Raw genomic sequence first — 26,853 nt, 5'->3', positions numbered from 1 at the left:
GATCTCTGTCAGATTCGTCCCCAGGTCCTGGCTGATAGGGGTGGGGGGGCTTTTTCGGTGAGAGCAATGGCGCTGTGTCCCAAATGAGATTCTGGAAGAGACTACCAGGGAGGAACTGTCTTAGGAACCCCCCCACCCCCAAAATGCATCCTCCCCTCTATGTAATCATGCCAGCGGAAGAAACATCCTTAGTGAAATATAAAAGCTTTGTTTTAACTGTGATGCAAGGTGCATGTCAGGCAGATGAGAATTGGGTCTAATTATGGCTACTCTTTTTATGGCTACAGCTGGAAGCAGAAATGCTTCTGAATCCCAGTTGCTGGAAACCAGTCTTGTGTTCGAATCCTGATTGCTGGTTTCCCTTTGGTGAATCTGGTCAGCCCCTGTGAGAACAGGACGCTGGGCTAGATGCACCCCCCCCCCCACTTTGGCCTGATCCAGAAGGCGTTTCTGTTCTCGTCTTCATTTATTTTTATTTTTTATTTCATAAAATTTATACTCTGCTTGAATGTGGGTGGCAAGGGGGCACCTTCAAAGCAGTTTACGGGAAAATAAAACCATAACATCAGGGAACAAATTGCAATGCATTGAAACGTACACAAACTTAAAATGCAAACTTTAAAAGGTAAAGGTAAAGGGACCAGAGCAGTGCACGGAAACGCCGTTTACCTTCCCGCCGGAGCGGTACCTATTTATCTACTTGCACTTTGACGTGCTTTTGAACTGCTAGGTTGGCAGGAGCAGGGACAGAGCAATGGGAGCTCACCCCGTCGTGGGGATTCGAACCGCCGACCTTCTGATCGGCAAGTCCTAGGCTCTGTGGTTTAACCCACAGCGCCACCCGCGTCCCTTTAAAAATACAAACTTAGCTGGTCTCTAAGGTGCTACTGGAAAGATTTTTATTATTATTATTTTAGAATACAAAAATAGATTAAAATTCGCGCCAGCATTTTCTGTGCGTTTGGGCGGGCACCGAAAAGAATGCTGTGTAGATGCCTGCTTGGTATCATGAGGCAGGGAGTTCCAAAGTGTAGGTGCTGCCACACTCGCTTCTTGTTTAAGCAAACGTGGCTGGCCCCACTGCGTCTGCAGTGAATCCTGGACACTTTAAAATTAGCAGCAGAAAACAAGAAACTGCATTGCGGCTGGCCAATGACAGCTGGTCTGGCAGCCCCTCTGCGCAGGGAAATGACAACTGCGTTCTCAGTTCTGTGCAGGGTGGGATCTCCTTGCCTCCACAGTCGGAGGCAGCAGTGCTCCTGAATGCCAGTCACTGGGAACCACAGGAGACGAGAGTTGCTCATGTGCTCGGATCCTGTTTGCTAGTTTCCAACAGGCAGCTGGGCGGCCACCGTGAGGACCGGCTGCTGGGCCAATAAAGGGAGAGTAGAAAGCAAGGAAATGCTGAGCCAATGATACCTTGCCTCTGTCCCCCCCCCCTTTTCTTCTTCTCCCCTATTTTATGAAAAAGGAAAGAAATCAAAGTGACAGATATAATCATCATCATCATCATCATCATAATAATAATAATAATAATAATAATAATTTTATTTATAACCCGCCCTCCCAAGCTAGAGCTGGACTCAGGGCAGCTAACACCAGTAAAATTACAATAAAAACATAATTGGGGGGGGGACAATTTAAAATACAAGTTAAAAATACAATTTAAAATGCAGCCTCATTTTAATAGTAGCCCATAGATCAAAACTATAAGGGTCAGACTGAGTCCAAACCAAAGGACAGGCAGAACAGCTCTGTCTTGCAGGCCCTAGTCTCTTGTGAAAGAGCGTTCCACCAAGTCGGGGCCAGTACTGAAAAGGCACTGGCCCTGGTTGAGACGGATCTAACCACCTTGCAACTTGGGACCTCCAAAGTGTTGTCATTTGTGGACCTTAAGGTCCTCCTTGGGACATACCAGGAGAGGCGGTCCTGTAGGTACGTGGGTCCTAGGCTGCATAGGGCTTTAAAGGTTAAAACCAGCACCTTAAACCTGACCCTGTACTCCACTGGGAGCCAGTGCAGTTGGTAAAGCACTGGGTGAATATGCTCCCATGGCAAGGACCCCGTAAGGAGCCTCGCTGCAGCATTCTGCACCCGCTGGAGTTTCTGGGACAGCTTCAAGGGCAGCCCTGCATAGAGCGAGTTACAATAATCAAGCCTGGAGGTGACCATCACATGGATCACTGTGGCCAGATCAGGGCAAGAAAGGAAAGGGTAAAAGTAAAGGGACCCCTGACCGTTAGGTCCAGTCGCAGATGACTCTGGGGTTGCGGCGCTCATCTCGCTTTATTGGCCGAGGGAGCCAGCGTACAGCTTCCGGGTCATGTGGCCAGCTTGACTAAGCCGCTTCTGGCGAACCAGAGCAGTGCACGGAAACGTCGTTTACCTTCCCGCCGGAGTGGTACCTACTTATCTACTTGCACTTTGACGTGCTTTCGAACTTCTAGGTTGGCAGGAGCAGGGACCGAGGAATGGGAGCTCACCCCATGACGGGGATTCGAACTGCCGACCTTCTGATCGGCAAGTCCTAGGCTCTGTGGTTTAACCCACAGCGCCACCCACGTCCCAAAGGAAAGGGACCAACTACTTAATACGGCGGAAATGGAAAAATGCCACATAAAGCAATACAGTCAAAACATATATTTAAACAGTTGAAAGCTGGAGTCAATGAAGCATTGTGGAAGCAATTGCCTGAATATGGAAAAATCCACAGGTGCCTGAAAGTTAAAACAGAAGGTGTTTGCTGTGTGACAGTAATAGTACCTCCAATTTGGGGGCAGTTTGTCTCTTAGTTCCTGTTGCTGGAGATCAAGAGCAATAGAGGGCTGTTCCCTTCATGTCCTCTGTTAGATCAGTCTTGGGTCTGATCCTGCAGCCTCTCCCTGTTCTTTTTTTGATGTTCTCCACTGTGCGTTACCCAGGAGACACCCGCATGTCAGCACGTGACAGAGCTCAGTGTCCTTCTATCTTCTCCCTTGCAGGCTGGAGTTTGCAAGTAAGCTCCTTAGGGATCAGCGACTGGGGGCCGGAAAGCTTCAGTCAGGTTCCTATGCACCCTTTTCCCACTTCGAAAGTGGTGGGGGGGGGACAGGTCTCAAACTTAGCCACCCCCAGATCTCCTCCAAGCAACTTAAATTTCACATTAGGGATTTGTGCAAACAAGGGGAAAGTTTTTGGCATTGCATAATTTGCTCCCCAGTCCAGATGTTTCTTCAACTGGATTTCTTAGCCCAACTACTGGGGGGAAAGGAAGGAAGTTTATGAACACTGAAAGAATTCATTCATCCCCTCGTTCATTTTTAGCAGTTATTAGTCATCTTTTCCGAGTCCTGAAAGCCACAAGAATGAGGAAGTCCCATAGCTCAGTGGGGCAGAGGGCCACCTTTGAACGCAGAAGGTCCCAAGTTTAACTCATGGAAGTATCTCCAGGTAGGGCTGGGAAAGATTCGTAGAATCTTAGAGTGGGAAGAGATTCCTGGAGGTCATCTAGCTCAACCCCGCGCAGAGCTAAAGTCCAATCAGAGCTGAAGAATCCCTGAGAGGCGAGCATCCAACCTCTGCTTGAAAATCTCCAGGGAAGGATCATCCCCCACCGTGCGTGTAATCCTGGAGAGATGCTGCCAGTCAGTGTAGGCAATCTTGAGCCGGACAGATCAGCTTCATCTGATCCTCAGAATGATCTTAGAGTGGGATCAGCAGACATTTTCAGCAGGGGGCCGGTCCACTGTCACTCAGACCTTGTGGGGGGCCGGACTGTAATTTGAAAAAAAATAAAAATGAACGAATTCCTATGCCCCACAAATAACCCAGAGATACATTTTAAATAAAAGGGCACATTCTACTCATGTAAAAACACGCTGATTCCCAGACCATCTGTGGGCCGGATTTAGAAGGCGATTGGGCCAGATCCGGCCCCTGGGCCTTAGTTTACCTACCCATGTCTTAGAGCATAGCTAGCATTCATGCTTTGCTTTGCCTCCGTTTGTGCAATGCATCACCTCCCTCATCTCAGTTTATTTCGGATCCTGGTGCATAATCAATTGCACGCCGTCTAATTGGAGAGGAAACATTTTTTTTTTTTTACGAGGAGAAGGGATTTAATTAAACGTGAAATGCATATCTTCGGAGAACGCCTGTAAATTATGGATGCTCCTTTGTGCGTAATATTAATTGATGCGACAGTCGCCACGGCACTTTTCCGTCAGAGGGAAAGAAAAATAGGAACTAGCTGAAATTACGTATATGGGTTACGCAGTAGGTGACATCAGATGTGGGGCTTTCAAAGCGCAATGCTTTGCTGGTCTTCGGGGCTAGCAGAGCGCTGTGCTTTTGTCGCCCCCGCTTTGATTTCAAACTGCACAGGTCGCCTGCCTGCTTTGTGGTGCCAAATTATTGACAGGTGAGGAGCTCCATCCGCCTGTCAAACCTGGCCAATGCTGGGGGTGGGAGGGCCACCAGCTGGACCCAGATCTCCACCTCTGGTATAGCTACTGTGTGGGAAAAGAATGATCATAGATGATAGCTTAAGAATTGGAGAGCTGGAAGGGACCCCATGTGGTCATCTAGCCCAACCCCCTGCATTGCAGGAATCATACAAAAAGGGCCCCTGACAGAGAGCCATCCGACCTCCAAGGAAGGAGAGTCAACCACCTTCTGAGGAAGTCCATTCAACCAGCTCTTACTGTCAGAAGGTTATTCCTGCAAGACTCTCCTTTCTTGAAACTTGAATCCATTGGTTTGGATCCTTGCTCCGTCTTCCATTGGGCAGCCCTTTAGGTACTTGAAGGTGGCTGTCATATCAACCTTTCAGTCTTCTCTTCTCCAGGCTAAACCTACCCAGCTCCCTCACCCGTTCCTCACAAGGCTTGGTTTCCAGACCCCTGAACATCTCTGCACATTTTCCAGCTTGTTGGTTTCCTCCTAAGATGGTGGCACTCAGAACGGATCACAGGACAGAAAATTGATTTCTGTGGGGGACCTCAGGCCCCACATACCCCTGAAGGTCTTCTCTGGTCCCCACTGCCTCCCAGAGAGCCCTCCATGGGCATTGCTGGTAAATACCTGCATGCCAACCTGAGCCCAACTGAATTTGGGGGTGTGTGTGTGCATCTTTTGATCCAAAGGAGGTTTTGCATCTGAGGCCAACAGTTGATCTTCACCGCTAGTTCCCTGAACCTTCAAGCTAGAGTCGTGTCTGGTGGATGGCGAGGAACTGTTGACCGTTTAGAATAGAAAGGAACGCAGAAAATTGAGGGCCATAAATGTTTAAAAGCCTCCGCAGAGCACACAGATAAAAAAGGACAAAGTTGAAATGACTACGTTTAAAAGCACCAAAATGAGACACTGAGATGCCCCAGCGACTGGAAGGTCCTTGTCTCTTACGAGATGGTTAATGAGTTCTGGTACCTGCCTCATTGGGAAGAGAAAAGTGGGTATAATCATAGAATATGATCATGGAATTGTAGAGCTGGAAGGGACCACGAGGGTCATCTAGTCCAACCCCTTGTAAGGCAGGAATCTTTTGGCCCAACGTGGAACTCAAACCCACGACCCTGGAAGAGCCTTGTGCTCTAACAGTTGAGCTATCCCAGATGTGACAGAGAATAGTAGGATTGGCCCAGTGTCAGGCCCCTGTGGACCTCCTGGTGTTGCTAAACTCCACCTCCCAGGAAGTATTGCCCAATGGTCAGGGCTGATGGCAGCTGGAGTCTAAATAAATATCCAGACGGCCGTCCCTGCACTGGGGTCAAATGCAAAGTTTTGTCAGGCAACTGAGAGGTTCAGGAAAGGGCAACCAGCAATGATCAAGGGGACGGAGCAACAATATGAAGAAAGCTTGGGACTTTTTAGAGATCAGGCAAGGAAGAGGCGGACTGATAGAGGTTTGCAAAATTATGCGTGGCCGGGTGAAAGTGGGAAGATTGAAGATTTTCTTCGCCAGATGGGCAGGGTATAAATAATAAACTATTATTAATTCTCCCTAACACTAGAACTCGTGAAAGGGGAATGCTGGAAGATTCAGGACAGATAATAGAAGGGACTTCTTAGTTAAACTGTGGAACTCGCTGCCACAGGAGGCAGTTATGACCACTAATGACCCAACGATCAGGGATGGTGTTAGCTGGAGTCCAATTAATATCCTGCTCTGGGGTGAAAAGCAGAGTTTGGCCGGGCAGCCTCCTTACATTTTGCACACGCTCCTTTGTCTGTGTTTATGATGCTTATTGATGCTGAAAAAGCCTTTGATAAGGTCCTAGAGGAGATGAACTTTGGAAGGACATTTATAAGAGAAATAGAAACTATTTACTCTAGGCTAGAGGTTGATTATTAATAATACCATTACTGAAGAATGCAACCTTATGAAAGGAACAAGGCAGGGCTGACCTCTTTCTCCGCTATCATTTATATTAGTGTTAGAAGTCCTGACGCGTAATATAAGAGCCGATGAAAATATTGGAGGAGTAAAGGTAGGCAGTAAGGAATTTAAATTGAAAGCATTTGCAGATGGTTTAGTAATTACGGTAGAAGACCCAGATGTTTTGAACTGCAGCTCCCATCAGCCACAGAGATGGCAGCCCCCAACATCTGGAGGGCACCAGACTTTCTTAGGGGCTAGAAACTTCACAAGGAGGAAGCTGAGAAGTCACAAGCTCCTGGGCTCAGAATGCCTGCCCCAACCTTCCCTAACCCGCTTGGTGTGTTTTCTTCCCTCCTTGCCCTCTGCCAGTTGTCACGGATGAGACCCTGAGCTTCATCCAGAGGAGCCGCCGTCTGCTGGTGGTGCTGAGCCCCAACTATGTCCTCCAGGGGACGCAAGCTCTGCTGGAGCTGAAAGCGGGCCTGGAGAACATGGCGGCCAGAGGGTCCATCAAGGTGATCCTTGTCCAGTACCAGGCCATCAAGAAGAGCAAGGTCAAGGAGCTCAGGCGGGCAAAGGCTGCCCTCACCGTCATCAAGTGGCAGGGGGAGAAGTCCAGCTACCCTCGGGGAAGGTTCTGGAAGCAACTGCTGGTGGAGATGCCCGTCAAGAGCGGCCGGACCAAGAGCTCCGGGCAGGAGCAGGACTTTGCCCAGCCTCCTCTGGGAGATGTCTGAGGACAAGGGGAGCTTGAGCACCCAGCGCTGGGGTGGGGGAGAGGCGTAGCTGGAGAGCGAGGGTTTCTGGGATGGAGGGACCCTCTCTCAAATCCCAAGGGCCCGGCTGCCTCTCCCCTCCAGCGCCCGTCTTGAGCCTGCCTCGGTTTCCCTTCAGTCACCAGCCCACAAAAGCCAAATTTCATTTCTACTGGAGCGAGTCAGTATCCTTCCAGGTTGATGTGGGAGCAATGAGGTCTTGCCCGCCCCCCAGTTTGGCACAAGAGATCTCAAGGGCCTCTAAAGTCCATTCTCCCTACCTTGCAACCGATCCCCTGGCCTAGAGACCCACTGTGATATTTTTAAACTCTGCCAGGGTTGGTTGAAAGCCCCCACCGCCCGGAACCCAGAACGCAGAGCAGGTAGGGAGTTTTTTACCCCATGAAGGCAGGGGGCTGCATTTCCTCACCCACCCGCCCTCCTGTTGAAGCAGCCAATGTAGAATCATAGAACTGCAGAATTGGGGCCCAAGGGTCATCTAGTCCAACCCCCTGCAATGCAAGGACGTGGGGGGGGGTGCCTTCAGGTCAAAAGCCCCATTCTCTTTCCTGCATCCTAGGAGAGTCTGTGTGTTTCCTTTTCCTTCCACCATTTCCCATCAGCCTCCCTTTGCTCCTATCTCCTCTAGAACGGAAAGCCATGTTTGGAACTGTACCTCTTTTTTTTTAACCCCCATGTTCAGTATTATTTCTCATGCCATCTGCCTCTAATCTGCCGGGAGAGTCAAACGGACAAGTTTACATAGAGTTCTTGCTGGTGAGCCTGGGAGAACAGCCCCACAGGGTGGGATTTTCTTTTCGTTCTCAGATTTGATGGAAGCAGTTTTCCATCTCTTGACTTAATTCACACAAACACACACAGACACACACACACAGAAACCACAATGCAACTGACATTAGGATTCCAAAGCCCGTTTGCACAGCTCTGAGATCTCCATCCCTGAACTTGCTCCGACGGCGGGTTGCATGTTCGGCGGCTGACACCAGCAAGCCAAAGAAGAACCATGTGTGATCCTTAACCACAGAGACACAGAGAGACGTCTCAGGGTTCCCAATTCCTTTCTCTCCCACATCTCAGGGTCTGCGGCCAACAGCAGGTGCTTGCCTACTGTGGCGGATTCAGAACATCCTAGAGCAAAACCATTTCTAGCATGTGCATGATAAAAGTTCGGTTGAGCAGGTTGTGCCTGAAACACCCAAATGACCTTTGACCTCTGGGCTGTTGTTTCGGGAGACGTGGTCTTAAACTTCTTGATGGAGCAAAGATTTAAACTTGGTGCACAGTGTCTAAACCCATTACGTGCACCAGCCCTGGACCATGCATCTTCTGATGTGGGTGTTCTAGTGAATGAATTGGCTCTTCCAAGCACCCTTGCAGTCACCGTAGGCGACTAGGGCTTCCACACAGGTGAACAAGTGGCCTGGCAGAGATGGGGCAGAGTCCTCGAGAGCCCTCTTCCATACCCTACAGTGGCCTGTCGGAGGAGAGAAGCCCTGCCCTCCACTCTGCCCAATAAAGAACTTTGATAGTACTCATAGAGTTGGAAGGGACCCCCAGTGGACATTTAGTCCAACCCGCTGCAATGCATACATATCCCAAAACAGCTGGAGGGCAAAATAAGGTTTGCAAAGAGGTTGCAGTTGAGAATCCATCCATTCATCTCCTTTTGTTGCCATTTTTGTTAACACGTTGCCAGTTCCCCACCTCCGTTTCCTTATATCATCTGCTTTGAAAAGTGACCTTGTTTTAATTTTGTTGCGTTCAGTTTGCATTGAAATAAAACGCTTATTTTGATAGTTTTCCTTTTTGTGCTTCAGTTCATTCTCCATGTCTCATGTGTGTGTGTGTCTGCTCCTTCCTCCTCCACAACCCTAGTTTCTTTTCCCCATTTGGCCATCAAGAGAGGGGTCTGCCATTAGCCAGGTCTCAGAAGTTCCTTTACAGGAGTCTTGTCACAACGAGTAGGAGCTAAGTCGGGTCACACCACCCTGGGCTCAGATGGGACTGATGTGTCCATGAGGCAGTAAAATTCACAACCCTTCCCCAAGGAAGCAGATACATTGGGTGGTCTTCAGCCAAGACTCACTTCAAGGTTGCTCATTGAAATAAATGAGCATGACTCAGTTAGGTCCATTAATCCCAATGAGTCTACTCTGAGTAAGACATAATGCCACCCACTAGGAATATAGTAAGATGCCTTGCAGTGGGTTGTCTTGTTTGGCAAACACTCGTAGCCAAATAAGATTCCATGAACACAGTTTTAACAGTGAGTCAATAATAATAAGAATAATAAGAATAATAATATGGTGATGATAATGATGATGATTTATTATTTATACCCCACCCATCTGGCTGGGTTTCCCCAGCCACCCTGGGCGGCTCCCAACAGAATATTAAACAGAATAAAGCATCAAACATTAAAAACTTCCCTAAGTGACTGTGGAGGCCAGTTCTGGATCCACATGTCCTTCCACAGTGGGGACATTGGTTCCTGGGTGGGAGTTGATCCCAGTGAGGGTTTGGCAAACCTGCCTTCCTCTTAGCACGTTTCTCCCTTGCGTCCTGAGTTCGAGAGTCTTCAAAGCCCACAGCACCTTTGGAAAAGGCTGTTCTCCAACTGGAGCGCTCGCAGGCCAGCGTTTCCCAGTTGTCGGTGTTTATTCTACATTTTTTTAGATTTGCCTTGAGACAGTCTTTCAACCTATTTTGTTGACCACCAGCATTGCGCTTTCCATTTTTAAGTCTGGAATAGAGTAGTTGCTTTGGAAGACGATCATCAGGCATCTGCACAACATGACCAGTCTAACGAAGTTGATGTTGAAGAATCTTTGCTTCAACACTGGTGATCTTTGCTTCTTCCGGTACATGGGCATTAGTTCGCCTGTCTTCCCAAGTGATGTGCAAAAAATTTTGGAGGCACCGTTGATGTGGGTTGTAGTCAATGCTAGTCCCATGAGGAGCCAACCCACCATAGTTAATAGGCACGACTAGCTTAGATCCATTGATTTCAGTGCATCTTCTCTTTGTGCTCTCCTGCAAGCCCCTCTGGACCAGCCCTGGTGTTGTATACAATGGGGCAGCTGCCAAAGGGGACAGAGAGAAGGTGTTGGAGGACAGAACACTGGGTGCCGCTTGGCTGGTCCTTGCCCCCCCCCAAGATAGCCTTCTGCTCTCAGAGGGCAGTGGAGGACCTTGTCCCGACCCCAGTCATCATGTCTTGCCATCTTCTGTGCAAGGAACAAGAGGTGTGGGAATGTTAAGGATAGTAAAGGTAAAGGAACCCCTGACCATTAGGCCCAGTTGCGGACGACTCTGAGGTTGTGGCGCTCATCTCGCTTTACTGGCCGAGGGAGCCGGCACACAGCTTCCGGGTCATGTGGCCAGCAGGACTAAGCCGCTTCTGGTGAACCAGAGCAGTGCACGGAAACGCCGTTTACCTTCCCGCCAGAGTGGTACCTATTTATCTACTTGCACTTTGATGTGCTTTCGAACTGCTAGGTTGGCAGGAGCTGAGACCGAGCAACAGGAGCTCACCCCGTTGCGGGGATCTGAACCACCAACCTTCTGATCAGCAAGCCCTAGGCTCTGTGGTTTAACCCACAGCGCCACCCGCGTCCCCGTTAAGGATAGTAGGAAAGAGTATATTGAATACGTATTATCCTTCCTTCACTCACGCTAGTGAGTGATGTAGCAGAGCAGACTCCCCTTAATATAGCTGGAATCTAGTTTGCAGACTCGTTTAAATCTCTTAGTTAAGATTATTTCCCAGTGTCCCCTTTGATCCCTCTTAAAAGAATAAAGACACGAGAGTCTTTCTAAGTAAAGTAACAAAATGTTTACTCACATTTCAGCTCACGATTTGTTCCCGGAAAGGCAGGCTTTACTTAATAGTTACACAAAGAAACTGTGAGTTGATCTCATATGGAGTCTGAACTCGTGCTGCTGGCTGCGAGCCAGCAGACAGCAAAATTACATTAATATAACAAAATGGCTGCAGGAGAGCAGCATGGCAGCAAAAGTGCAAGACAGTAGAAAGACAAAAGTGACCGAGAAAACGACTGCGTGACTCGGCTCTTTGATGGAGTCAGCCAGAGCCATGCCCATCTCCCAGGTCACATGCAGAGGGAGATATTCCATACCAGTGGAACAGAAAGTTACAATGAATGAATGATTTTTTATTTGTGTCAGCCATTGGCCATAGCAATAAAACAACAGTACAATATCCAAAGAATAGAAATAAAAAGTCAGTTATATAAAATACATTTTGGGGTTTTGAATCAATGGTCAAATAGTGGATCTTATTCTGATTGCCCCAACTAATAACCTTGCAACCTTTGCTGTCACCTGCTCATCTTGATCTGCCAAGAGAAAGGACACGGTGGCAGTGGCTGGGCAACCCAGAATGGACAATAAAAGAGGGGTGATAAGTCTTTATAAAGAGTGCAAGCCAGAAGGGCATGTGCCACCGATTCAGGACTGCCATCTCCACAGGGCCATAAGCATTTTCCATGTGGAATCGTCCCTCAAGTCCAGCCGAGGGCAAGACATTCAATCTCGCGAGAGTAAAAGCATGTCTATAGGGTGCCAGAGAGTCAAAATGGGAAGGTGGAAAATAGTCATACCACGGGCAGAATTTCCTTATTGTGGCCAGGTTGTTCTGACGCTCGATTTCATTTCGGCGCCGACAAATTAGACTGTCTGCCTTACTAAAACCCAAGGTGAGTAGCTGCTGTGGTGATAAACCACAAGAGTGAAGTTTCTGATAGACAATTTTAGTTTCCCTGACTGGATGTCTCCCTGCCTGTGCCCACACTAGGGAAATAAAGAATGTTGCATTTGACAGCATCAACGGATTACATCCCACAAGATGAGGTCCTGAGCCTTCACCTGTTGTCAGGATCCCAGAGAGCTGGTCACCTCAAAAAGGATACCGTGGAGTTAGCAAAGGTTCAGCACAGGGCAACCAGAATTATCAGGCAGATGGAGGGACTCCCCTTGCAGGAAAGGTTTGGGACTTTTCACTTTAGAGATTGCCCTTGGGGTCCCTTCCAGAGATTTAGCTCTGGGGCAAACATTTCTCTGGTGAAAATAGGGGCACCGGGAAGCTTCTTCTGTGTCTGATCTCCTGCACACATAGATGTGGCTATAAACATCTTCACCTGTCACCTTCATCCAATTAAAACCTCTCCACCCGAACCACCTCACAGGGTTGTTGTAAAGTAAAAATGTGTGAGGGAAGGGACCGTTTGCAACAATTTCATCTGTAACCTGCCATGAGTCCTTGTCAGGGAAAAGAGTTGAAAATTAATAATAATAATGATGATGATGATGATGATGATGATGATGATGGAAGAAGAAGAAACTGTGAGAATGATCAGGAACATTACTAAAGGGTGAATCCTTACTTCTGAGTAAATATGCTGAAGTTTGCAGTGTCAGGCTACCCAGTCTTGACCCAGTTACCTGGGAGCAAGCTGCATTGAATACAGTGGGACTTACTTCTGAGTAGACAGTGTCAAAGCAACACTTCCCATGTTCCCTAAGAAATAGCTGGTTTCAGAAGCATTGCAATGTAATAATAATAATATTATTATTATAATTTATTATTTATACCCCTCCCATCTGGCTGGGTTTCCCCAGACACTCTGGGCTGCTTCCAACAAAATATTGAAATACAATGTAAGAACTTACAGTGGAGTGGTGACATTTCCCACCAAAATTATAGGAAGCGCTTTGTATGCCAGCGTCACAATTTCCTTCATTTGGTGCAGGAATTTTATTGTCAGTGTAAACAGGGGCTCCGCTTTTTCCACCTACAGACACAGACACACACAGCTTTTAATTGTTTTCTGAGAGGTGGCAGGGGGTTGGACTTGATGGCCCTTGTGGTCTCTTCCAACTCTAGGATTCTATGAAAAAAAAAAAAGGAAAATCAGAACATTCTGGGATCAAATCAGAAACTGAGGTGGCTTCTGTAATTCCAGGACTGTCCCTGGAAAATCAGGGAACTTGGAGAGTATGCAATGATTCTCTGACTAGAACCCACTGCTGGAGAAAATGCCTATATATATATATAATTGTAGAATGGGATGGGACCCCAAGGATCATCCAGTCCACCCCCTGCAATGCAGGAATCCACAGCTGACCTATATGGGGATCAAACCTGCAACCTTGGTGACAGCTGCAAGAATGCTTTTTGCCCAGGGGTGGAAAGAAGAGAAAACTCCAACCAGAGAAGAATGCAGAGTCAAAATGATGGAATGTGCCAAAATGGCGAAAATGATGGGAAGGATCAGACACCAAGATGACAAGAAATTCAATAAGGATTCGGAAAAAAATTATTGAGTATCTTAAAGATCACTGTAAATATCTGAAGATGTTAGCAGGGTCGATTTAATACTTGTAATATAATTTGATAAGGTTAAATGTGGGTTTAAATAAGTGTGGGTAAGTATAATTAGATGCAGTAAGGTTGAAAACGAAAAGATAAATGTTGGAAGCCGGGGGGGGGGGGGAGTCGGGGGATTCTGAGAATCCCACTACAGTGGTACCTTGGTTCTCAAATGGCTTGGTACTCAAACAACTTGGAACCCAAACACTGCAAACCCGGAAGTAAGTTTTCCGGTTTGCAAACCTTTTCCGGAAGCTGAATGTGCTCCATTTTGAGTGTTGCACTTCTGATCTGAGTGTAAAGCTTAGATCTGTCTGTTTTTGCTATTTATTTTGCATTTTGGTTTTTGTGGCTCTTTTTGTTTTTGTGACTGTGTGGAACCCGGTTCAGCTACTGATTGATTGATTGTGCAACTGCAGTACATTGTTTATTGCTTTCATTTTATAGATCAATGGTCTCATCAGATAGTAAAATTCATGTAAATTGCTGCTTTAGGGGTTGTTTTTAAAAGTCTGGATCGGATTAATCCGTTTTGCATTACAGTGGTACCTCTGGTTACATACTTAATTCATTCCGGAGGTCTGTTCTTAACCTGAAGCACCACTTTAACTAATGGGGCCTCCTGCTGCTGCCGCGCCACCGCTGCACAATTTCTGTTCTCATCCTGAAGCAAAGTTCTTAACCCAAGGTACTATTTCTGGGTTAGCGGAGTCTGTAACCTGAAGCGTCTGTAGCCCGAGGTACCACTGTACTTTCTATGGGAAAGCATGCCTTGGTTTTGGAACGCTTTGGTTTGGGAACGGACTTCCGGAACAGATTAAGTCCGAGAACCAAGGTACCGCTGTAATGTATAAATGTGATTCTGTTTAAAATGAATGTTATTTCTAAAAATTGGGGGGGGGGGGGAGGAAGAACCTTCAACCTTGGCACTCTCAGCGCCACGCTCTAACCAACTGAGCTATCCAGGCTGTTACGGGTGCAGAGACCTGACTGCCCTCCTTTCCTCTCCCCCTCAGATACCACGGAAGCCATTTTCGACTTCATCCAGAGGAGCCGCAAGATGATTGTGGTCCTGAGTCCCGACTACCTCCTGGAGAAAAGTATCAGCATGCTGGAGTTCAAGCTGGGTCTCTTGTGCCAGAACAACATCGCCACCAAGCTGGTGGTGGTGGAGTATCGCCCCCTTCTCCGCGCCCACCCCAACATCCAGCAGCTGAGGGAGTCGGTGGCCTTTGTGGCCTGGAAGGGAGAGAGGTCCAAGCGCCCCGGCTCCAAATTCTGGAAAGCCCTGCGCTTGGCGCTGCCCCTGAGGAGCCTCAGTGCCACCGGCAGCTGCTCCTGGAACGAGAGCTGCTCTTCCCACTCGGACATCAGCCTGGACCACGTCCAGAAGAAGAAGGGCCGCTTGAAAGGACCGGCCGAAGCGCCCGCCTCCCGGCCGAAAGGCCTCCCAGTCCAAAGGGGCCTGGCGCCGCTGCCCAGGTCAAAGGCCAAAGACCACGCCAAGCCCTTCCTGGCCTGCCGCTGCTGCGTGGCCTATTGCAACGAGAACCACAAACTCGGGGGCCACGGGCGAGGTGGGGCCAAGCCCAAACCGGGGCCACAGTGCCACCGGATGCCCGCGGGAGAGGCCAAGGGGCGGAGGTTGCAGAAGAGCGAGAAGCCGTCGCAGCAGCACCCGCCATCGGCGCTGAGCCTTCGCCACTACGCGGACTTGTCAAACAACAATGACTTTTACATGCTCTAGGTGTCCCTCTCACCCCCTAGGCATTGGGGTGAGGGGAGAGGAGGTCCCCCGTGGGTTGAGGGTCCATGCCGTTGGGGTGAGGGAGCCGGCACAAGGGCACAGTGCTTTGTGGGATGAGTTTGGGGCCGTGTTAGGAGGCCGGGGTTCCTGTTCCACAAACCTAGGTAAAGGTAAAGGGACCCCTGACCATTAGGTCCAGTCGTGGCCGACTCTGGGGTTGCGGCGCTCATCTCGCTTTATTGGCCGAGGGAGCCGGCGCATAGCTTCCAGGTCATGTGGCCCGCATGACTAAGTCGCTTCTGGCGAACCAGAGCAGCGCACGGAAACACCGTTTACCTTCCCGCCGGAGTGGTACCTATTTATCTACTTGCACTTTGACGTGCTTTCGAACAGCTAGGTTGGCAGGAGCAGGGACCGAGCAACAGGAGCTCACCCCGTCGCGGGGATTCGAACCGCCGACCTTCTGATCAGCAAGTCCTAGGCTCTGTGGTTTAACCCACAGCGCCACCCACGTCCCTTTGACGAGCCTAGGGATCCCCCAAAATGCACGCACAGATCAGGCAGCTCAAATGTCTCGAAATTAGGTACAATCCCTGACACTGGAGAAGGTATCTGGCCAAAGGTGGCTGAAGGTCTTGAGTATTCCCTTTAGCAGGTGCTTCAAAGATGTCTAGGTCCTCAATGATGGCCAGGAGCACTGTAAAGGGGCAGAGGCTTCTGCTCCAGAGGGGACGACCCAAACCAATGGAGTAATGCATCCCGTTCTGGGCACCCCAGTTTAAGAAGGACATTGACAAGATGGAAGGTGTGTGCAGGAGGGCAACCAAGATGATCAAAGGTCTGGAAGGGATGCTTGAGGGAGTTGTGTGTGTTTAGCCAGAGCAAGAGGAGACTGAGAAGGGAAAGATGGCCATCTGCCTTGGGTGCTTTAGCTGGGATTCTTGCATTACAGGGGGTTGGACTAGATGTCCCTCCAGGTCGCTTCTGAGACTACAATTCTATGGTACGAGAGCCAACTTCAGATATCTGAAGGGGCGTCACATGGAAGATGGAGCAAGCTTGTTTTCTGCTGCTTCAGAACCCACAGATTCATATGAGGAGGAAGGCAATTCCAACTAAATTTTAAGAAGAACTTTCTGGTGGTAAGATCATTTGGAATGGTCTCCTCGAGAAGGTGGTGAGCTCTCCCTCTTTGGAAGTTCTGAAGAGGTGGTTTGATGCTTTAGCTAAAATTCCTGCATTGCAGGTGGGGGTGGACTAGATGACTCTCAGGACCCCTTCCACCTGTACCATTCTTTAACTCTCGTTGCAATGCTGGCATCCCAAGGGCAGTGGAGAGCCACTGATGTGTGGTTTTCCCTATGGAGCCCAACCACGGCAAACCCACCCACCCACCCGTTCTGCATTTCTTGTGGGTGCAGACGGCTTATGATTTAGATCTGGAGTGAGTCATCTCAAATTAGGCAAGAACTTGGTCAGAAATGCAAAAAAAAAAAAAAAAGGAGGATTATTTTGGTGACAAATGTTTGGAGTGTTTTTTTAAACCTACCTTTTCAGGATCTTAAATTATTTTTTACAAAGGCATGTTGTATGGGTTCGGGGAGAGTCGTGCTGTTTGGTTTGGGGAGAATTTTCAGATTCTTGGCTTTGGCGCTGTTGCTCTTTAAACACTTTGATAGATAATAATTTTTTTTAAAACCCTTAAAAAAAAGAAAAGAAGAAGAAGACTTGGTTGGCTTTCTGAAGGCAGGATGCTGAAAAAGCCATTGTTGGAAATTGGGAGTTCATTTCTACGAATGATTAAAACATAGAAGCTGAAGAGCTGCTTTTGTGTCCTAGGTTATCACCCTTGTTTTTCCCCGGGGCACCCTCTGCAGCGGCCGCAGCACCCACTGCCCCCCCCCAGAAAGCTCCCCTGCACCCCACTGTCTGGGAAGTGGGTGAGAAATGGGATGCAAAGCCTGAGACGAGAGAAGGGTGGGTTTCTGGGAGATGAGAGGGCAATCAGGGGCCAGAATGGCTGTGCTCTGCATCCACAAGTTGGAGGCAGCAAAACTGCTGAATCCCAGTTTCTGGAAGCTTCAGCAGGCGAGAGGGCAGCTCTTGTGCTTGAATCCTGCTTGGGGGGTTCCCACATGGGCACCTGCTTAGCCACTGCAAGAACAGGAGGCCTGACCAGATGGTCCATTGGCCTCATCCTGCAGGCTTTTCTTATGTTCTTATGATTGCAGTGGACGCTCGGGTTGCAAACGTGATCACTGCGGGAAGCACGTTCGCAACCCGCAGCGCCACGCATGCGCAGGTCACAATTTGGTGCTTCTCATAGAATCATAGAATCCTAGAGTTGGAAGAGACCACAAGGGCCATCGAGTCCAACCCCCTGCCAAGCAGGAAACACCATCAGAGCACTCCTGACATATGGTTGTCAAGCCTCTGCTTAAAGACCTCCAAAGAAGGAGACTCCACCACACTCCTTGGCAGCAAAATCCACTGTCGAACAGCTCTTACTGTCAAGTGCAAGTGCAGAAATCTGGAAGTAACCAGTTCCGGTACTTCCGGGTTCGCCGCAGTGCGCAACCCGAAATCGCGCAACCCCAAAGCGTCTGTAACCCGAGGTATGGCTGTACTAGGTCTTAAGAAAAACAGCTCCTTTTTTGCAAATACAGTGGTACCTTGGTTCTCAAACTTAATCCGTTCCAGAAGTCTGTTCCAAAACCAAAGCATTCCTAAACCAAAGCGTGCTTTTCCCATAGAAAGTAATGCAAAACGGTTTAGTCCAGGCATAGGCAAACTCAGCCCTCCAGATGTTTTGGAACTACAACTCCCATCAACCCTGACCACTGATCCGGTTAGCTAGGGATGATGGGAGTTGTAGTCCCAAAACATCTGGAGGGCTGAGTTTGCCTATGCCTGGATTAATCCATTTCAAACTTTTTAAAAACAACCCCTAAAACAGCAATTGAACACGAGTTTTACTATCTAACGAGACCGTTGATCCATAAAATGAAAGCAATAAACAATGTACTGCAGTCACACAATCAATCACTCGGTAGCTGAACTGGGTTCCACACAGTCACAAAAACAAAACAAAAAGAGCCACAAAAACAAAAATGCAAAATAAACAGCAAAAGCAGATAGACCTCAGCGTAACACTCAAATTGTCAGTATAACACTCAAAACGGAAGCGTTAACACTCAAAACGGAACACATTCGGCTTCCGAAAAAAGTTCGCAAACCGGAACACTGACTTCCGGGTTTGCAGTGTTTGGGTTCCAAGTTGTTTGAGTGCCAAGGCGTTTGAGAACCAAGGTACCACTGTAACAGTTTTGAAAGCAACTTTCCAACTGGCCCCCAAATCAGAACCAAAACAGAAATCTGCAGTCTGTTCTTTTTACATTTTACCCAGTCAGATGGGTGGGATACAAATAATAAATCTTCTTCCTCCTCCTCCTCCTCCTCCTCCTCCTCCTCCTCTTCTTCTTCTTCTTCTTCTTCTTCTTCTTCTTCTTCTTCTTCTTCTTCTTCTTCTTCTTCTTTTTCTTCACTTTCCAGCATTTGCAGGACAGGTGCTCACACCATGAATGTTTCCTGATCTGAATTGCACCCCCAAAACTGCTGTTTACCTTACGGGTGTCAGAGAAGGACTGATTTTCTCCTTTACAGATATCAACTGTGAGCCAGTGTGGTGCAGTGTTTAGAGCGCCAGGCTAGGACCTGGGAGACCTGGGTTTGAATCCCCGCTCCGTCCTGGAGCCCACTGGGTGCCTTGGCTGTCTCTCAGTCTTGCCCAGCCTCACAGGATAAACAAGAGAGGTGTGTAGGGCACATTGAACTCTTTGGAAAAAAGGGGGGGTATAAATCTAATACTGATTTAAGCTGACGCTGCCCCATTCCAAATCAACCCTCAATGAAGTTACTCAGGACTTGATTCTATTTTTCCAGAGGGATGTGTTTTTTTTTTTAAATTATTAAAGAATAAAGAAATTGTAGGAAAGCATAAACCCAGAGGGTTTTGTTAGACAGTTTGTAGGAACAGACCCCCCCCCCCGCCCCCTGGCTATGATTTTGGGAGTTTTTCTCTCTTCCTAATAACTCTGGACTGGACAAAAAATAATTAATTTTAAAAGTCTTCGAAAATGAGCATCACCGAAGCGTAAAATTAAGGCTATCTGGGAGGACCAGAAAGAGGCAGCTTAAAACTGAAAAGGAGGGGGGGGGGAGAAAATCATTAAGATCTAAATTGTTTTAAAAATGGGACAGTGGGGGCGAGGAGGGAAGTGTCCCTTGCCGCACTTTCCCGCCAGCTGGGATGCCTCTGGGGTGACCTTCGCATCCATGGCTCCGCTCCTCTCCTTCAACACCCTTTTTTAGGGGGGGGGGGCAAGCCTGTTTCTTATCACTCAGTCCATCTCTTTTTCCGTGCTCAGAGCATGATGGACGATTTCCTCCCGACTGAGCCAGTCTCCCAGTGAATCGACAATGGATTCTGAAAGTTCCCCCAGAGATGTATTTTTGGACAGGAATGTGGCAAGGCTATATTTTCCCCCTGCCATTCCTCATCCCTTACTCTCCCCACAAACAGTATTTTCACAGTCCTGACATATGTGGGAGCTTGAAATAGCTCCTACTCCTGCCCCGGGGGAAGATTTAGACATTGCATCCATTAAGAGCATCCCTTCTCCATCTTTTGTTTAAAAAAAGGCCTTTTCAGAGATGCAGCTGCTATTCCTCCGCTAGCTATTCCCCTCCCCAGATCACGCCCCTCTCCAGGATTTTCTCTGCAAAAGGTCAGCAAACCTCTGGGTCTCAGGCCTGTGGAATGTGGCCCCAAATGTTTCAGACCTGAATCATGCCAGCTTGTTTGTGCCAGAACAAACCAGAACTTGTGGACATCCAGTGGAGATGAATGTTGGCAGGTTCAAGTTGGATGTGATTAAGGACCGGCATGCCTTTGCAGGGATTTGTTGCCGAAGCTTCTCTTTCGAATTAGAAACCGCTAGAAGATAATAATAATAATAATAATAATAATAATAATAATAATAATAATGAATTTTTATTTATACGCCGCCATCCCCGGCAAGAGCCGGGCTCAGGGTGGCTAACAGCAGTAAATTTACAATAAAAACATAATGGCGGGGGGGGGAGAAGAGGAAAAAAAAACAATTTAAATTATGGGTTAAAATACAATTTAAAATGCAGCCTCATTTTAATAGTAGCTCATAGATCAAAACCATAAGGGAAGGGGAACATAAGGGTCAGACTGAGTCCAAACCAAAGGCCAGGCGGAACAGCTCTGTCTTGCAGGCCCTGCGGAAAGATGTCAAGTCCCGCAGGGCCCTGGTCTCTTGTGACAGAGCGTTCCACCAAGTTGGGGCCAGTGCTGAAAAGGCCCTGGCCCTAGTTGAAACCAATCTAACCTCCTTGAGGCTCAGGACCTCCAAAGAGTTGTCATTTGTGGACCTTAAGGTCCTCCGTGGGGCAAACCAGGAGAGGCGGTCCCGTAGGTGTGATGTCCTCTGGCTTGGTCATCTTAAAAGTGCCGCTAAGCGCATGCAGAGACATCACCTTGCCAACAAAGGTCTGTATAGTTCAAGCTATGGTTTCCCCAGTAGTGATGTATGGAAGTGAGAGCTGGACCATAAAGAAGGCTGATCACCGAAGAATCAATGCTTTTGAATTATGGTGCTGGAGGAGACTCTTGAGAGTCCCATGGAATGCAAGTAGATCAAACCTCTCCATTCTGAAGGAAATCAGCCCTGAGTGCTCACTGGAAGGACAGATCCTGAAGCTGAGGCTCCAATACTTTGGCCACCTCATGAGAAGAGAAGACTCCCTGGAAAAGACCCTGATGTTGGGAAAGATGGAGGGCACAAGGAGAAGGGGATGACAGAGGACGAGATGGTTGGACAGTGTTCTCGAAGCTACAAGTTTGACCAAACTGCGGGAGGCAGTGGAAGACAGGAATGCCTGGCGTGCTCTGGTCCAGGGGGGCATGAAGAGGCGGACATGACTAAACGACTAAACAAGGGTGAAGATTCTGCTCGGTCCCATGCAGAGTGCCCTCCCCAGGAGTCCCCAACCAGGTCACCATAGCCAGGTCACCCTTGTGGAGGTAAAGCCAGGACTTGTGAGTTGCAGGGCGTGATTTCTTTGTAGACATGAGACAAATGCTCTACGCAGCCCCAGCTCAGTCCTGGCTTCTCTGCCTCAGCTCCAGTTTCAGTGCTTGTTCTTCTGTGATTGTTCCTTTTGCAGAGAAGCTGGCAGAATCGAGCCACGAGCCGACATTTCGGGAGCATCTGTTTACAGAGGCACCTGGTCACCATTGGGACTGGTTGGAGGGAAGGCAGGGAGGTGACCAGTAGGTGGCGCCAGAGCCAATGAGAGCTTGAGCCAACTCGTCGTGTCCCCATGCTCCTCTTCCCGGCTGAGTTCTGCAAGAGCAGCGCTGAGGCTGAGGAGGAGAAAGCAGGGAGGCAGGGTCACTCACTGGGCTGGAAATAAGTAAGGCAGGCAGGTGGGGGCCGGATGAGGCCATGCCCCATTTGCCCCAGTGCACTAGCCTCCTCTTGCAATGACCGTCTTCTGAACGCCCTGCACTAGTAATGAAAGAAACCATATTCAAGAAAGGAGATTCCAACAAAATATTAGGAAAAACCAGTGCTTTTTTTCGGGGGGGGGGTGCAGGGGAACGCATGCCCCTAAACATTTTGTGGATCTTTGTACTTTTGTCCATTTACTGTATTTATTTCCCCCGATTTGAACTATACAGTGGTGATTTTCTTGAGTCAAAATGGCAGTACCCCTAAACTTTTTTAAAGGAAAAAATAGCACTGGGAAGAACTAATTAAGCAACCAAGATTATCAAGGTTCTGGAAACCAAGCCTGATGAGGAACGGTTGAAGGAGCTGTGTATGTTTAGCCTGGAAAAGAGAAAGCTGAGATGCGATATGAGAGCCGTTTTCAAATATCTCAAGGACTGCCACATGGAAGAGGAAGCAAGCTTGTTTTCTCCTGCATGCGCCGGAGGGTAGGACTCAAACCCATGACATCAAGTTACAAGAAAGGAAATTCCAGCTAAACATCAGGAACAACATTTTGATGATATGAGCCGTTAGACAGTGGAGTGGTCTCTCTCGGGAGGTGTGGGATCTCCTTCCTTGGAGGTTTTTAAACAGAGGTTGGACGGCCGTCTGTCATGGATGCTTCAGTTGAGATTCCTGCAATGCAGGGGGTTGGTCTGGATGACCCTTGGGGTCCCTTCCATCAGTACAGTCTCAGGGCTCTACGTAATACAAGGCTGCTTTGTGTGGGTGTGTTTTCTTTTAATGGCCGCTAGAGGGCAACCAAGGGAGGCCCAATAAAAGACACTTCCTTCTGTAGCAACACAAATCAGAATCACGTTTTTAAATAATAATAATAAAAAGAAATATTTGGGGGTGGCTAGAACTCAAATCACAGCATGATTCCCCTTTGCCCAAAGAACTGCTTGCTAGAGCCATTATTTTTGCAAGGAAACAAAACATACTTCAAGTCAGAAATCATCTTCAAATACTTGGACTACTGCTATGCACTCTATGTGGGGCTACCTTTGAAGGTGACCCGGAAACTGCAATTAATCCAGAATGTGGCAGCCAGACTGATGACTGGCAGCTGCCCCCGGGACCACATAACACCGGTCCTGAAAGGCCTGCATTGGCTCCCAGTACGTTTCCGAGCACAATTCAAAGTGTTGGTGCTGACCTTTAAAGCCCTAAACGGCCTCCGCCCAGTAGACCCGAAGGAGCGTCTCCACCCCCATCGTTCAGCCCGGACACTGAGGTCCAGCTCCGAGGGCCTTCTGGCGGTTCCCTCACTGTGAGAAGCTAAGTTACAGGGAACCAGGCAGAGGGCCTTCTCGGTGGTGGCGCCCGCTCTGTGGAACACCCTCCCATCAGATGTCAAGGCAATCCTCTTTAGGAAAGACATCTGAAGGCAGCCCTCTTTAGAGAAGCTTTTAATGTTTAACAGACTACTGTACTGTATTTTAATATTCTGTTGGAAGCCGCCCAGAGTGGCTGGGGAAACCCAGTCAGATGGGCGAGGTATAAATAAATTATTATTATTATTATTATTATTATTATTATTATTATTATTATTAAATATCCCACTATTTTCCCCCAGAAGTTTGGGGGGTAAGTAAAAGATGTAGCAGGGCACTATAGAAACAGAGGGACTGAGCTATGGGGCACAAGCCTTTGACTGTGGGCCCTGCATGGCATTGAGTACGTATTTATCTTATTTGCATTTACGCCCCATTTTTCTTCCACCGCAGACCCTGAGGCAGCATAGGTGAGGCCTGCAAATTGCCCCCTATCTCAGCACTGACTGGGGCTGTCAATTTCAAGCCAGGGGGCTGCGTCAGGTACCTCCAGATCGTGCCCTGATGGGACCTCAACTGCTGCTGTTAAAATACTTTGACGCATGGAGCCCCGATTCCTGGTTCAAGGCTTTGGAGCGCAAGGGAATTGAACATGCAACACGGGTGCAACGTGAATGCCCAGCGCCTCCAACTGGATCGGGGTGTGAGAGCTTGTATCGGAGCACATCATGTTTATTTATTTTTATTTATTTGTTGAATTTATATACCGCCCTATACCCGGAGGTCTCAGGGCGTTTCTCAGAACAAAATCAAAATATGAAACCACAATATACCATATTTTTCCGTGTATAAGACTATAAAAGGTAAAGGGACCCCTGACCATTAGGTCCAGTCGTGCCCGACTCTGGGGTTGCGGCGCGCATCTCGCTTTACTGGCTGAGGGAGCCGGCGTACAACTTCTGGGTCATGTGGCCAGCATGACTAAGCCGCTTCTGGCGAACCAGAGCAGCGCACGGAAATGCCATTTATCTTCCCACCAGAGTGGTACCTATTTATCTGCTTGCACTTTGACGTGCTTTCGAACTGCTAGGCTGGCGGGAGCAGGGACCGAACAACGGGAGCTCACCCCGTCGTGGGGATCAATCAAAATGTTTATTCGGCTTTACGCCCATCATGAAACACAACACAACAAAACAAATCAAAACAAATCAAATCAAATAAAACAGCGGACTCATACAAGCCACAAGTAGTATAACACAGTTCACAACTCACAAGGACAGATATTAGCCATTCATAAGAAAAGTTTAAGATTAAGATTAAAAATTTTAGGCACTACACTAAAATCAATATCTGATGTCATTATAGAAAATTCTTATAACTATCAATAATCAACTAACATTCCATTCCGTCTCTTGTACGAGAGGACGGCTGTTAGGAATTTAGCAACCTGTAGGGTAATATAAGGATTCATGGGGATTCAAACCGCCGACCTTCTGATTGGCAAGTCCTAGGCTCTGTGGTTTAACCCACAGCGCCACCCGCGTCCCGTATAAGAATATATTTTCCCCCAAATTTTAAAATTGGATGGCCATCTGTCTTGGATGCTTTAGTTGAGATTCCTGCAACGGAATTTTAAAATTGGGGGTCGTCTGATACACAGAATGTTTAAAATATTTATTTCTTAATTTTGGGTTCAAAAAATAGTGGTAGTCTTATACATGAGGGGCGTCTTATAGACGGGAAAATACGGTATATAATCAAAATAAAAACAACAACCGAATACCCCCCCCCCAAAAAAAACCCCACATTTTAAAAGGGCATAGGATGTCAATCAAAGCAACCAAAGGCCTGGTTAAAAAGGAACGTTTTTGCCTGGTGCCTAAAGGTATGTAATTAAGGCGCCAGGTGAACTTTCCGGGGGAGAGCATTCCACAGATGGGGAGCCACTGCAGAGAAGGCCCCGTTCTCGTGTTGCCACCCTCCAGACCTCTCGAGGAGGAGGCACATGAAGGAGGGCCTCAGAAGATGATCTCAAGGTCCAGGTAGGTTCATATGGAAAGAGGCAGTCCTTGAGGTATTGCGGTCCTGAGCCGTTTAAGGCTTTATAGGTCAAAACCAGCACTTTGAATTGGGCCCAGAAACTAATTGGTAGCCAGTGGAGTCAGACCAGGATAGTGCAATATGCTCAAACTGTCTTGCTCCCGTGAGCAACCTGGCTGTTGAATTCTGCACCAGCTGAGGTTTCCAAACCGTCTTCAGAGGCAGCCCTACGTAGAACGCATTGCAGTAATCTAACCTATAGGTTACCAGAGCACAGACGACAGGAGTCCAGATAGGGGCGTAGCTGGGCCACCAGCCAAAGCTAATGAAAGGCACTCGGGGCCACTGAGGCCACCTGAGCCTCGAGCGACAGCAAAGGATCCAGGAGGACCCCCAAGCTATGAACCTGCTTGCTGCATCGTGCCTATGTTTTTCATTTTTTTAAAAAAAAAAATCCTCTGGATTATTGCATTTGTCTCGGAGTGTTCAGGGACGCGTAATTACTAAAGCAGATAGAGAAAATGTTTTCTCCCTCTCTCATAACGTGGGCATCCAGTGAAACTGAACGTTGGAAGATTTTGGAGAGATTTTGTGCAGCTCATAGTTGGACTGCGGAACTCCCTGCCACAGGAGGAAGTGGTGGCCACCAAGCAAGACGGCTTTAAAAGAGGATTAGACAAATTCATAGAGGGGGAGAGGGCCGTGGATGGCTACTAGACATGATGGCTGCACTCTGCCTCCCCAAGCAATAATGCTTCTGAATCTGAATTGCTGGGAACCCCAGGAGGGGGAAAGTTTCTCTTCTCACTGGCTCCCCCCCCCCAGGCAGCTGGCTGTCCACTGTGAGAACAGGGCTCTGGTCTAGATGGGGCATGGGCCTGATCCAGCTTCTTCTTCTTGTGTTCTTACACATGCAAAGCAGAATCTCTTCCCCAAAAGTGTTCCAGGGGATATGATCTGGAATCACGGGTACACACAAAGAAAAAGCTCTCTGTCGTCTTATCTTTTCAAAATTATTTTTAAATGCTTTATTGAGATGAAAAAGAAGTTGCAAACAATAAGGTTATCCAGAAAGGAGGAAAAAAATGGCAATATTTGTTACATCACATCACATTGCATTCTTTGTAAATTTCTAATCGCTTCCCATCAGGCAACTATCCCATCAGGCAACTACCACTTAATCTATCTGGTGCACTATTTATTTCCCTTTTCTTTTGTTAAGTTTCAGTATTATATTCTCTTACGGTTATCCACCATACCATAGAAATCATTCAAGGGCTGCCACAGACGTCATGTTATTACAGTGAACCTTAAGACATTTTTTGTACACGTCCCATTTCCTAATAAACGTTTGATCAGTGTGGCCTCTCGGTTTTTCTGTCAATTTTGCCAACTCACATGGAGATTACAAACTCTAACAGATATTACAAACTCAAACTCATAAAGATATGTATAACACAATAATTCATGACAGAATTAAAGATAAGAGCTTATGAGCAGAGATAAGTTCATGTTAGTCCATAGTCAGATTCGACGTGAAGGTCTTAGTTTCAATCACTGAGCAGAAGTCAGAAGTCAATTATGGATCAGAAACCCTGTTTCGATGTATTCACCTTCATCAGCTGGAAGTATCAAATATTACATGAAAATACATTTAAATTCTAAATTATCATAAATTAT

The 26,853-nt window shown here is 47.8% G+C and overlaps 2 protein-coding genes and 1 long non-coding RNA gene across 7 annotated transcripts in view; 2 read left to right on the top strand and 1 right to left on the bottom strand.

The window, feature by feature from the left end:
- The window catches only part of IL1RAP (interleukin 1 receptor accessory protein), a 100,013-nt gene extending 82,922 nt beyond the window's left edge, over nt 1–17,091 (top strand). For 3 of the 5 annotated variants that reach the window (XM_083612823.1, XM_083612824.1, XM_083612825.1), the window contains one exon: nt 14,542–17,091. In XM_083612823.1, the coding sequence (XP_083468949.1) occupies nt 14,542–15,272 (731 nt within the window). In that variant the 3' untranslated portion in view covers nt 15,273–17,091. Of the gene's footprint in view, nt 1–6,727; nt 8,934–14,541 lie in introns of those variants that run through there. The other 2 variants (XM_083612826.1, XM_083612827.1) reach the window with 1 other exon arrangement.
- The window catches only part of LOC310762288, a 155,724-nt gene extending 135,414 nt beyond the window's left edge, over nt 1–20,310 (bottom strand). Inside the window, exons 1-2 of the long non-coding RNA XR_014547928.1 lie at nt 19,175–20,310; nt 18,262–18,884 (exon numbers count right to left, since the gene is read on the bottom strand). This is a non-coding gene — a long non-coding RNA (uncharacterized lncRNA). The remainder of the gene's footprint in view (nt 1–18,261; nt 18,885–19,174) is intronic.
- Nucleotides 1–26,853, top strand: part of CCDC50 (coiled-coil domain containing 50) — a 316,416-nt gene that overhangs the window by 54,594 nt on the left and 234,969 nt on the right. The gene's annotated exons all lie outside the window — the stretch shown is intronic.

This window comes from Podarcis filfolensis (assembly GCF_964270895.1).
Source record: "Podarcis filfolensis genome assembly, chromosome: 5".
NCBI classification, from domain to species: Eukaryota; Metazoa; Chordata; class Lepidosauria; order Squamata; family Lacertidae; genus Podarcis; species Podarcis filfolensis.
This window is presented reverse-complemented; position numbering and strand designations above follow the sequence as displayed.